The sequence below is a fragment of the Lycium barbarum genome, chromosome 7 (assembly GCF_019175385.1).
Source record: "Lycium barbarum isolate Lr01 chromosome 7, ASM1917538v2, whole genome shotgun sequence".
NCBI lineage: Eukaryota > Viridiplantae > Streptophyta > Magnoliopsida > Solanales > Solanaceae > Lycium > Lycium barbarum.
In genome coordinates, this window is record NC_083343.1 from 102,529,831 (window position 1) to 102,542,787 (window position 12,957).

Sequence of the window (12,957 nt, forward strand, 5' to 3'; positions counted from 1 at the left end):
TTTGGGTGTGTGTGCCCAGTTCAGACAACATAGCCAGTGTTTATATATATCCAATTTGAGGCCTTGCCAGCTTGTTAGTATTGTCTGTGTGCAGGTATCGACCTAAGTTGAGGACTACCCCTCCAGAGTTGTAGATTCAAAGTGGTTCGCTCGGGCCGAGTGTGGCACTGGGTGCCGGCCACGCCTCTCCAGATTCGGGGCGTGACAATTATACAAAAAATTGGGTTTTTTCGTTTGACAAGAAGGATATTTCGTTAAGTGCGGCAACTGAAGCGCAAAAGTAGATCAACAAAATATTATTGAAATTGGATGAAGAGAAGAAGGTGCATATATTTCTCGAATTGATCTTAGACTTGTAACGCTTCTCGTTTCTTATGTCAAGTTCATATAACAAATAACTGATCACTTAGGTGTCATCTTCTGATTGCAGAGGAAAAGAGAAGATCTTGATAAAAGAATTATTCAACTGGAAAAACAACTTGATGTGAGACAAGCGGTAGAGCTGGAAATTGATCAATTGAAAGGGTCATTGAACGTGATGAAACACTTTTAAGATGAAGGCGATCAAGAAGTTTCAGAAAAATTGGACACACTTATTAAAAGTTTAAAAGATAAGCAAGAAAATTTGAAAGCGTTCAATCAAAATCTGATAGTGAAGGAAAGAAACAGGTTATACTTTAGTTTTGTGATAGCCTGTTTGTAAAGTTCATACCATAACTTTCTACTTACATAGGCCCAGTACAATGTTGAAGCTTATTAGTAGCATAGAATTCCATTGTGATCAAATCCTTTTCGAAATTGTCCCTCAGGAACTTTTCTTCTTCTTCTTCTTTGGATGTATCCAAGCTGGTGCACTTTCTTTTTCTCCGGTTTATACTCATTTTCATCCCCTTCCATTATATGACCTTCATCATCTATCTCATCGTGAGTTTGAGTTTATTCCATACGAGGTGAAATCCCCTCTAGCCGTGCCATATTTTGATCCAAACTGTTGTTTTGGTTGTGAATAGACTCCTCATCTTCTGTTGTCCTAGCCTTTTGCTAGCACCACCTTAACAACACAAACAACATTCTAAATAGAGTAAATATAGGAATTTTTTTAATTATATACATAGAAGGTCTAAAGAGTGTGTCTCATTCAATTACATGATGCAATATTGCAACATGCACGAGTAAACTGAACACCACTGTAATCTACAAAACTAATCAAAGTTACAAGATCAAGTTACATCATTTGTTTATCTTCAAACTCATCCTCAACAATGGCTTTTTCCAATTTGCGATTCAAATCTTCATTTCTAAGTGCACTATCCACTGTATCTCTAATAATCCTAAGAGCAAATATTAAATCTCCCAATGCATCAACTGATAAAGAGGAGGCACCACTTGCATCTCTAGCCTAGTTAGAAGAGATTCCAACAAATCTGAAAGTTAATATGTCAAATATAATGGAACTCCATTACCAGACTTGGATCAATCAATTACGAGTTGATTATAAAAATGTGCATATTATTCCAAACACAATAATTTGAATTGGCATAAAACAACAAACCTCATTCAAATTGGCGTGGCTACACTTGGCGTAAGCCCATTGACAATGTGCACAACTCTTAAACAGAATGATACAGTAAAACCAATGTTATTAATACAACCAGGATAGACAATTATCGAATACAAGTAGAGAAAATAATGGTAATAGTACTCACACAACATTTGTAGTAGTGCAGCCCAATTGTTCCATCACTCTTGCAATTACCAACGATACGCTTCATATTCCCATTTCAGCAAGGACAAGAGTCGACCAAAAGCTGCAAAAATGCAGGGAAAAAAGAAGCCAACATCAGCTGCAAACCCTGTGTGAAAACAGACAAAATAGTAGGCAGGCAACCGAAGAGGAGAAATTCCTAACATCTGGTAACATGTCTCTTTCGTGGGAAAAACTTCTTATAGGAAGCTTGTGAATACACACACACACACACACACACACACACACACATGGTAGGATGGCGCTATAGACGCACCTCTAATCAGGTGCATATTATGATGATGATGCCTACAGAGGCTTGACGACGCTGTATGCGCGTATATATATTATATGATGATGGCCCTATATGCACGTATATATATTATATGATGATGGCCCTATATGCACGTATATACTATGTTCATGCATACCATGGCCCACAGTGGCAATACAGAGCGAAGGTTGAGTTTCTTATTCCTCTATTACATTCATGTCTTTTCTTATGTTGTTATCTGCCTTACATACTTGGTACTTTAACCGTACGGACGTCCCTTTGCCTGGGAACGCTGTGTTTCATGCCCACAGTTCCCGATAGACAGGTTGACGGTCCTCTCAGTAGGTTGTCAACTCCGCGGAAGGTGTTGTTGCACTCTATTTGATCTGGAGTTGCATTTCTGGGTCAGCATGCTTATGTACATATGTTATGGGTATTTTGGGGGGGGGGGGGGGGGGGGAGGCTATCCCAACCGTATGACGTTTATGCACTTCTTAGAGGCTTGTAGACAAATGTCATGTCTATAGATGTTTGTATGGACTTGTCGGCCTATGGTTTGAGATACGGATGTTCATGTCAGTCTTGTAGGTCCGTATATCTCATTTTGAGATCATCCTTTGTCAAGTACTCCTTATGTTTTAGTCAGATTGCCTAGTGACGGCCCTTCCGGCCCATTTATGCATGATGATATGGTTACGGATGTATGTTATGTTGGTACACGGTATGATAGGTTCGCGTGCTAGTTGTGCCCCTCCGGTTGGGGTGTGACAGATATAAATAGGTTTATTCAATTAAACTTCATTCTGATGGAGCTCTTGATCGGTACAAAGCTCGATTGGTTGTCTTTGGTAACAGACATGAGTCTGGTATGGACTATGAGGAGACTTTTGCACTAGTAGCAAAAATGACAACAATGCGAACTATTATTGCCATTGTTGCTTCAGAAAACCGGCCTCTTCATCAAATGGATATAAAAATGTTATTCTCTATGATGATCTCAAATAAGATAATTATATGAAACCTCCACATGGTTTGTTCTCATCACCTACTTCAGATGTATACAAGTTGAAGCAGTCTTTGTATGGATTAAAACAAGCCCTCAGAGCTTGGTTTGACAAGTTTCGGTCTACTTTGCTTCAATTCTCTTTTGAGCAGAGCAATGACTTATCTTTGTTTCTCCGAAAAACATCTACAGGTTGTGTTCTTTTTTTTGTATACGTAGATGAAATTATTATCACAGGAACTGATACTTCATTAATCACTAGCCTCCAGCAGCAACTTAGGGACTCTTTTCATATGAAAGATCTCGGTACTCTTACATTGTTTTTGGGGTTGGAAGTTCATTATGATTCTTTAGGTGTATTCTTAAACCAGCACAAATATACTCAGGATTCGATTGCTTTGGTTGGTCTTCAAGAATCTTCCTTTGTAGATACTTCCAATCATTGTGAGAAGGAGATCTTCTTCCTGATCCAACTTTGTTGCGAGCCTAAATTAGCTTACTGTTACTCGGCATGATATCTCTTCTGCAATTCAACAAGCGATTCAATTTATGCAGGCTTCCCGTCATCTACATTTGGTGGCAGTTCGTCGCAACATTCGATATCTCTTGGGAACATCTACTCGTGGATTATTCTTTCCTAGTGGTTCTCCAATTCAGATTGATGCATTTAGTGATTCTGATTAGACTAGATGTCTTGATACTCGTCGCTTCATCACAAGTTGATGCATGTTTCTCAGAGATTCCTTGATATCTTGGAAGAGCAAGAAGCAAGCTCGCGTTTCGAAATCTACAATAGAGTTTGAATATCAAGCCATGTTTGCTGCTTGCTTTGAGATTGTTTGGCTTCGTGGTACTTGTAAATATTGGATCTCCACAATCTAATCCTACTCCTCTCCACGCTGGCACCACAAGTGCAATTCAGATTGTCATTAACCCGGTTTATCATGGAAGGACCAAACATATCGAGGTGGACTGTCATTATATCTAGGAAACTGTAGATGAAGGACATTACTCTTCCACATATGTCTAGTGATCGTCAAATAGCTGATGTGTTCAGAAAATCCATGACACGGCAACATCATCAGTTTCTAGTAAGCAAATTGAAGCTTCTTGATTTACTGGCATCAATTTGACGGGGAACGTAAGCATAATGACCAGATCGTGAATATCTGTTCAGATTTGTGTCTACTGATATTAAGAATAACATTATATAAATGTGTAATACCTGTAAAGGTGTAGCTTTCCATACTTAGAGATAGGAGATATTGAGGAATGATTGAAAGTACAAGAGAGGGGGGGGGGGGGGGGGGGATAAATGGTAAGCCTGTTAAAAAATCTAGTCCACTACTGTTTGGTGCCAGTCGACTGATAGCGAGACAGCCTGCACAAAATTATCAGTCCTTCGATTTGCACAAGTATAAACCACAATAAATAGTAAGGGTGCAGAATATAATATGAGAGCAATAAAATAAATGACACCAGAAATTTTTATACTGGTTCGGAACCAATGTGGTATCCTAATCCAGTCCCCTTGGATTGCAAGGAGGTTATCTCTTTAAGCTCTTTGTAGTTTGAGTTGAGTACAGCCTTTGTGCTTTTCCTCATTCACCACCAACGTTTACAAGGTTGGTTTTCACTCGCTCACCAACAACGACTCTTTGGTTTTCACTCGCTCACCAAATAAACGAACAATGACACAACCTCTCAATACAAAGCCTCACCAACTACACTATCTCTCCTCTTTTTTTTTTGTTTACACAGTAAGTCACTCAGGATTACAATGCTTATGAAAAGTAGAGCAAAGAACTTGAGAAGGTTGAGACGAAAGTATAAGTGACTGCGTAAATTAAATTGTTGCACTTGTCTTGTCTCTTATACTTGGTTTTGAATAGTCTAGCCGTTGAACTGGTCTTCTAATTTTGGAAAAGAATTTCCTTTGCTGCTAACTTTTCCTCCAACATTCCTTTGACTGCGGTCTTGATTCATGCTTCCAGATTCATTATTGGTAAGGAAAGAAATCCTCATTCCAAAAAGACTTTTCCTTTTGTAGTAAAATATTAATGCTCCATCAATATAGTAAGTGCTTTCAGTTTCAATTCTTCTCCACGTGATGTCCAATCAAAGCATATCCTTTATATTTACTTCCTTGATGGCCTCTTTGCTTGAAACTTCTATTCCATTTAAGTATTAATTCAATCAAAAGTCTTCCTTCCAAAAATATAACTCAATCATCACAGCTTCCTTTAATTTCAACCATAGTCAATATATGAAGATCTCTCCTTTGATTTCAACCATAGTCAATATATGAAGATCTCTCATATCACGAAATGAATATTTACCATCCATGGCTGATGCAATAATATTCCTTTCCGTTTCTAAATCTTGTGCCAATCTTCTGCATAATAATTTATTCCATAAGTGCTTTCCTTTCATGCATAGATCTTGGAAGTATAATTTATTTCCATAAAGAAACTTGTAGCAATTTACCAAATCTGAATAGTCTTTCCTTAATATTGTAGTAAAATCCATCCACCCTCTTTCCAAGCTTGCGGTGGATATATTCAAATTTGAATATCTTCTTCCCAAAATAACTAATATTCTTCCCATTAGTTTCTCTGCACTCTTCTTCTGATTTTTACAAATATGAGCTTTTATTTAGGCAACCCAAGAGAATTTCAAGATCCTTTTCATTCAACATGGATCTTGATTAGAATGTAATCACATTCGGCTTCTTGAATTTGGACTGTAATCACTATGAATATGGACTCTTGAGACTTCTTGTATATCTTGATACTACATACATTTTGGATCTTCCTCGAGTACCAAATCAATCTTGATCTTTTCCTTTTGTAGAATATTTTCCTTCCATAGGATCGCAGTAAATATTCTTCCCATAATTCCTGCACCTTGATTTGAGTAAGTGTTTCTTCCATAATTCCATCTCGTAATATCTTCTTTTCCATATTGTCTTGTATCTCCACCGGATCCGTCTTCATCAAACAAGCCTATACCAAAAATAAATTTACCACAAGTAAATGTTCTTTTATTAAAATTTATGTTGGTTTGTTATCATCAAAATTAATAGGTGAAACCTTGGACCTAACAATGATTATATCGTATCTCCAAGGATGTTACAGCTGGGGAATAGATGATATTCAGGGATAGGAATAGCAGATCTTTAGGGGTGTAATATCAACATTCTTTCTATTTAATGGTAAAACTCTCAAATCTGAGAGACATTCATTCAGCAAATTGATAAGGGACACCATCTTTTGTTCTCTAAATATCAAATGTACCAGATATGTGCCTCTATTTTGCTAAAAACACAAACTCTTTCTCAATAGTTAACTCATCTCCTAAATCCTGACACACTGACATGATACAAAAGAATCCTGCATTTGAACACTCTTGGAATTAAGGTACCTAAGGCACCACCAGTGGCATCATTTTAAAGGTAGTGCCACTGGTGGTGCCTTAGGTACAATTGGGCTACACACTGTAGGAGAATTCTCTTTTCTAGCTCCTATAAATGCTGGTACACCTAGTCGCAAGTCTTGTAGAAACCCGACTGTGTCTTCAATAGGGCAATCTTAGCCAATCAACTTCTGCTTTTTCTTCTTCGAAATGGAATCCAGAATTGTAGATTCATTGTCGCTTTTTCTTCTTGACGCGTTCAAGTCTTCCTCACTGACCAAGCCATTCAGCGTTTTGTTCAATGCATATGCTTCACCAAGTCTCATGCGACATTCTTTGCTTGCAGAATCATGGGAAACAACTGGCACAAAGAAACACTAAATCAACATATCATTCATACAAAGAGCACAAAGCAATAGATCCATTTATTAGAATATGTAAATATAGTCGCTTAAAGCAGTAGAGAATATCACATAGCATGGAGACAGGAAATCAAGAATAAGTAGCATAATGTGCAAAATCCATCACAAGAACTACCTATGATTAAACTTTTTCAAGATCTCGATGCCAAAAGACTACGAGAATTCAATTTCATTGAATGCACGATGAGGCTGAATCAACCAATAACGAATTAGTTACTATACTGTGGAACTTTTGGGATGTACTATTGTTTGTCATTTTTGAATTAAAAATGGAAGAGACGAGTTCAATCTATGTTGCTGAATTAAAATGCATGTTTGTGAAAATAAAAAATGTGTACCATATGAAAGACATATGCATGCATATAATATGAATATAATGGGTGTAGAACATAACAAGTGTGAACCCCAGGTAGAGAACCTGTCTGCAGGAAGCTGAAACGACTGACCTGGTTTGGGATAATCTAAGCCAATGATGCATTTTGCTTTACGTTGGACACTTATGGGAGCGGTCCAAGGCTCATATATGTACTCCTTTGGCATATCTGTCATTGAATTTAGATTAGATAATAAAAGAGAACAAAGGAAAAGCATTGCATCAACAAGAGAAACAGTTCAAGTACCTTTTAAAACAGGGAGAAAATGCCTGATATAGTTTCCCGCAGGATCATACTTCTTTCCAAATGAGATTGGTGAATAGATCCGATTATACTGAAAGAAACCAAAAAGTCGGAATTTTTTAGGTGATCCAGGACAACTGATTGAGGCATGGAAAAATGTAAAACTAAAAGCAATTCTGTGGATAAACATTTACTCCCTCCGTCCCAATTTAGGTGTTTTAGTTTGACTGGGCACAAAATTTAAGAAATAAAGAGAGATTTTTGAATCTTGCAGTCTTAAATTAAAGATGTGTATAGTACTTTAAATCTTGTGGTCTTAAACTCGCCATGTATAATGTTGGAATTAGAAAACTTACTAGATATAAAAAGAGGCACTCTTTTTGGGACAGGCAAAAAAAGAAAAGTAAGACGCTTGAATTGGGACGGAGGGAGTAGTATCACCTGATTAAGTTTTTTTAACGTTAGGAAACACCTGGTGAATTTTGACGTTTTATATTGGAGCAAATAAAAGACCAGCATTTCATTCGACAGCTTAATTTCATAAAATGTGATCTTTGGAATAAAAATATTTTCAATGTAATGAATCTAATTAATGCAGGTTTGTGACCGATGGTGAAAAATATCAGCATACCAGCTCACATGTGGAATATCACTCCTCATAAACAACATAATTTTGATTAACATTCACCTGGTAGAAAAATGATGAGCATGATAGCCACATCCAGTTTCCATTATTGATTGACCAATCAGAGTCAATAAGCAGTCTTTCAAAAACATCACGGCCTTTCTCCCAATGCACAAACTATCCACACAACTGTAACTATTAAAAAGGGAAATTATTCAAGAAATAAATTTTACCCAAGACTCGAAGTGACTTACCAGATCCCCACGAGTTAAAAAGCATGCAACACTGTGTCGGGCAAGATGGTGCATCCAACCCCACTTTCGAAGCTGAAACATTAAGAACAAAAATCAGATACACCACTCAAATCTGACAAAGAACCACCAAAGTCTCAAGTATATATACAGTGATAGCAAGGTCCAGCAACCCAACCTGGGCCATTATGGCATCAATCCAAGGAAAGCCTGTTCTGGAATCTCTCCAAGCAGCAAGCAATTCATCATCGTTCTTCCAAGGAATCTGTTGGAAGGTAGACAGTTAATAATTGAACAAGGACAAACACAGGTCTGAATGAGAAAAGTCAAATATAGTAAAACGTCAATTGTTACAACATAAGAAGTTGTTTAATAAATATAAACAATAACTAAATACCAGGCGAATAGACCACTATATAGACCTAAAGAAAAAAATGAACAAACCTACATCAACAAAACTGTCAAGCTTCCATTTTCCATAAGAGAGGTACAACACATATGTTATCGAGGATAATAAGCTTACTCATCATAGTACAATAAAACATTTTGTAAAATGCTGTCATAATGATAGTTTACTTAAACCATCTTTTTGGAGAGGGAGGGTCAAGAACATGAAAGGAACCAAACTAAGAGTGGAAGCAAAAATAGGAGAAGGCAACATTCTACACATAGTTCTGGGAAGTTGTGACTCAAGTGCTGGCGTAAATATCCTCAGTTCACTCATAATTTTCAGTAAAATAAATCATCAAATCAGACAAACAAGAACATAGAAGTTACTATCAAGTCCTCTGAACGATCTTTAGGTATTGATACATTCAGAAGTTCTTCTCTACCGCATTTGGACAAAAAATGTCTAAAAAAGAAAAGAATATGAGTTTTAGTTCTGTGTGCAAATTTTATGACACTTCATACAAGATGATACTTAACAAGAACTCACAAAGACAACGGGAAGAAGGAATTTAGGTATAGAGGAAAAAGCAAAAGCACGAAGAAATGGAACTAAGGAACACACTCCAAATCAAATGAAGAAGACTGCTTTCATCACCTGTTTGCATATTCTGTTACCCTTCATCTGATCAAAATTAGGAGTCCCAAAGGCAACTGTGTAGAAAAAATCACGCCATAACAACTGCAGTATTTGAAATAAGTCACTTGGTTGCTGACTATTGAGTTCTGAACATTAAACAACAAACAAACTGACCTGTCCAAGAAGAGAAACAGGTGGAGATGTATGCTTTTTAATGCTTTTCTGAATGTCCTGAATGCACTGGTAGAAATACCTGGAAGAGAGACAACCAAACTTCCAAAAGAATTGGAGGGGCAAGTGATTAGAATATTTCAGAACAATCACTACCAATTCATCCAGCCTATGCCCAGCTCACCTTTAGGTAGGGTGATAAAACAGTTGTTGCTGGTTTCAGAAATGCAGATGGATCACCCTTGGGTTTCTCAAAATTCGCCACCCATTCCTGCAGGAAAATGAGCAGTTTCATTCTTTTAGCAAATTGGTAAAATAGCCAAGGAATGTACCAGACAAAGGAAAGATTAGTGCTATCTATAGCACAAGGCTAAAGTTTGTATGCTAAACATTAGAGGCACCTTATTAGCAATTGATTCTCTCAGTCTCTTCAGTGCTTCTGATTCTCCACCTTTAAAAGGAGTCCTTTCGTCCTGCATGCAAAATTTCTTGTAAGACATTACCTAAAGGACTTCACCGGAAATCTAGTAATACCATACCTCTCTTAAATCTTCATAACCAAGTTCTCTGACAGTTGGAACTACTGAGACTGCAAAACTTCCAGTATTTCCAATAGGAGGAAGTGAAGATATTGTTGTTGAAAGAGGGGTGGATGCCCAAGATGGTTGCCCAGCCAGTTTAAGAAAAGACTGATAACTCAGAGGTGGGGATCCCCCATTCTTTGCAGACATTCAAATACAAATTGATCAATATAGGATCTAGATCTAATTTCATGAAAATTCACTGATTGCTTTCTTCAACGAGAATTCAGAAGACCACCTTATTCTCCTTAAACAATATATTCCTCATTGGAAAAGAAACAAAATGGTCCTCTGAGATTCCCTAACCTAGTTTTCAACTCATATGTTAATGTACTTACCTTTTGTATTATATCGGCAGGATTGTAGAGGGTATGACTCACAGGAGAGAAAATCTCTATACCAGCTGCAGAAGCATAGCTCTGTGGAGAAAATATAATTGTACTTTAGCAAAGCCACAAATCATTCAGAATGTGAAATAAAAAGACTTCTTAATGTTGAACTTATCTAACCAACCAAGAAATACCATCCAAGATCAGCCTTAAGCTCGCCTTTAGGAAATCAAACCTTTCCTCAAATGGAAAAGAAGTTTTACCTTGACTTTTTCATCTAAAGCTTGATAGTAGGGCTCTGTGTCGTACTCAAAGCAAAGCTTCCCTATGCTCCACTGAAAGTTGTGCCAAGGGTTACGCAAATCAATGGCCAGTAAATGAGTTGGTGCTCGAAAGAAGAAAAAATGCTTGCAAAGATGCATTGGTGCAATGCAATTTGAACGAGGAAACAAAAACCCTGAAAGGAACCAGTGTTTTTCATTGCATATAGCTCGGTTTCAATCAACAGCTTGACTTTTTAGTCTCAACGCTTCATGGTTCTCCAAGACATCAAAGCATACCCATCACTAAACTTCTTAATTAATATTGATCAATTCCATAACTAGACAATAGAGGATAAGTAGATCTATTAGCTTAGCCGTAGCCCAATGGATATGAATGCTTAAAAGGACTAACTGCATCACCGAAAGGTAAAAGATGATCTACAAATTATAACATGATCTAAATTATCATTTTATTTATTTATCAAGAACATCATCTAAACTGTCATGTCCAACTCATGATATAAAAATTCAATCGACAAACATATTTTAAATCTAAATCTTAAATGGATAAGTTATTCGACTCATTCACATCCAGATCATGAGTGTTTGAAATCCATATTACGCAAGGAGACATTGCTTTTTCTATTTCGAATTGAAGGGTGATATAAAATCGATCTATTTCCGGCATAATGGTTAGCAATCGGCACGGAAACCACACACAACACTTTCAGCAACTGAATCGGGTATTGCCTGAATCTCTCATGGCAATAACACATTTGATTGCTTACAAACTCGAAAAAATCACTTTTCTTGTACTTATGTTTATCAAGTTATATTCCATTTAATGATAATTAATTTGAACTGTAACTACCACGAAGGCGCTTCATATGCACAATCATGTCCATAGCCAAGGAGCCAACACCGAAAACAAATTGCTGGACACTTAGTAACATTAATTATTTCATGACGGATTCCTTACTAAGTGTAGTTTTGAAACTTAGCATTCTTATACGCTTAGTGTCCGATACTCAGCTCTAATACTCTATACATGTATTTAAAATACCAATAAAATAAAATGCTACTAGAAGGTGTACCTACACTTTAAATACTGAATCTGTATTCTAGCTCCAACTCTTTCAAGCTGGGGTCGTTTTGTTGCTTGTTAGGAAGTGAATTATTCATTTATTAAAACCAATATAACTAGTACCATCTTTGTTAGCATTTTAGTCACTGTACAAAACTCAGCACACCAAGTACCGTGTTTGGTTACCAGCTTAAAATCCCGTATAACTAAAACATGTAGGGTTGAAGATGGAATAACAAGCACATGAATTAGTAATACTGCCTCCATCTCAATTTAAGTGTCTTAGTTTGACTAGACACGAAGTTTAAGAAATAAAGAGAAACTTTTGTATCTTGTGGTCCTAAATTAAAAATGTGTATAATGTAGTAAAATGTACTTTACATCTTGTGGTTATAAACTTGTCATGAAGTATGTTTGAATTGTCAACTTACTAAATATAGAAAGAGGACACTCATTTTGAAACCAAAAAAGGAAAGTAAGACATTTAAAATGGGACGAGTAGTACATACCTCCTTCAAGCAGTGAATCAAGACTTCACCAGGGTCACCCTTAAGCACCAACAAACGTGAACCAACTTTCTTTAAACTCAAGTCCAGATCAACAAGGCTTTCAAGCAAGAACTGTATCCGGTTCAACCCGGCTTTAGCCGAACCAGGTGAGGATGCAGTCGGGTCAGGCTCCATGTAGTGTGGATCAATCACGAAAACCGGGTATAAAAACCTAGACCCATTAGCTGCATACTCTAAAGCTGGATTATCATGGATTCTTAAACCCTTTCTAAACCACATCAAAGAATTCGACCTGGAAGCCATTGATTTGTATACACAGCAGGTGCTAGTTGATTTTAGAGACAGATGGCAAAAACAATGAGACAAATTCAGCATATAAATAATTAGTGTGCACGCGTCTACTCTTAGGAATTCGAAATTATAGTTATGTTACATGTATTGTAACATTAATTTGAGGCTAAATTTCGTTTCAGATGATGATAGAAGAACGAAAAGGAATTTTAATTAAACAGTTAACAGGTTTCCCGCCATAAATGGGTTTTGGTTCATTTTTCATGAAGGAGCATGGTTGTGGAGACGCCACGTCATTTTGTTGGTAGTTCCAACACTTGAGGCTTTCTGATGAGGTGGATTAATTTGGATC

At 37.0% G+C, this 12,957-nt stretch overlaps 1 protein-coding gene across 2 annotated transcripts; it reads right to left on the minus strand.

Annotated features, from left to right (window-relative positions):
* Positions 1–6,219: 6,219 nt before the first annotated feature.
* Positions 6,220–12,907, minus strand: LOC132603664 ((6-4)DNA photolyase). Of its 2 annotated transcripts, XM_060316806.1 has the most exons (14): positions 12,315–12,901; positions 10,722–10,793; positions 10,468–10,548; positions 10,088–10,267; positions 9,950–10,021; positions 9,733–9,819; positions 9,552–9,650; positions 9,396–9,479; positions 8,529–8,615; positions 8,354–8,425; positions 8,163–8,276; positions 7,478–7,565; positions 7,304–7,399; positions 6,220–6,796 (listed from the first exon to the last, which is right to left on the minus strand). In XM_060316806.1, exons 1-14 carry the CDS (start codon positions 12,687–12,689, stop codon positions 6,612–6,614), a joined length of 1,692 nt encoding a protein of 563 aa, XP_060172789.1. In that variant the 5' UTR covers positions 12,690–12,901; the 3' UTR covers positions 6,220–6,611. The 2 variants fall into 2 exon arrangements, with proteins under 2 accessions (XP_060172789.1, XP_060172790.1); XM_060316807.1 differs by lacking the exon at positions 8,163–8,276 and having other exon boundaries at positions 12,315–12,907.
* Positions 12,908–12,957: the final 50 nt, after the last annotated feature.

Coding starts and splice junctions, on each gene's coding strand:
- LOC132603664 (XM_060316806.1), bottom strand. CDS start 12,689: ATGCTGAATTTGTCTCATTGTTTTTGCCATCTGTCTCTAAAATCAACT. Junction 8,277..8,353: donor TTTTAACTCGTGGGGATCTG/GTAAGTCACTTC, acceptor TTGTGTGGATAG/TTTGTGCATTGGGAGAAAGG. Junction 6,797..7,303: donor CTTAGATTATCCCAAACCAG/GTCAGTCGTTTC, acceptor TCTTTGTGCCAG/TTGTTTCCCATGATTCTGCA.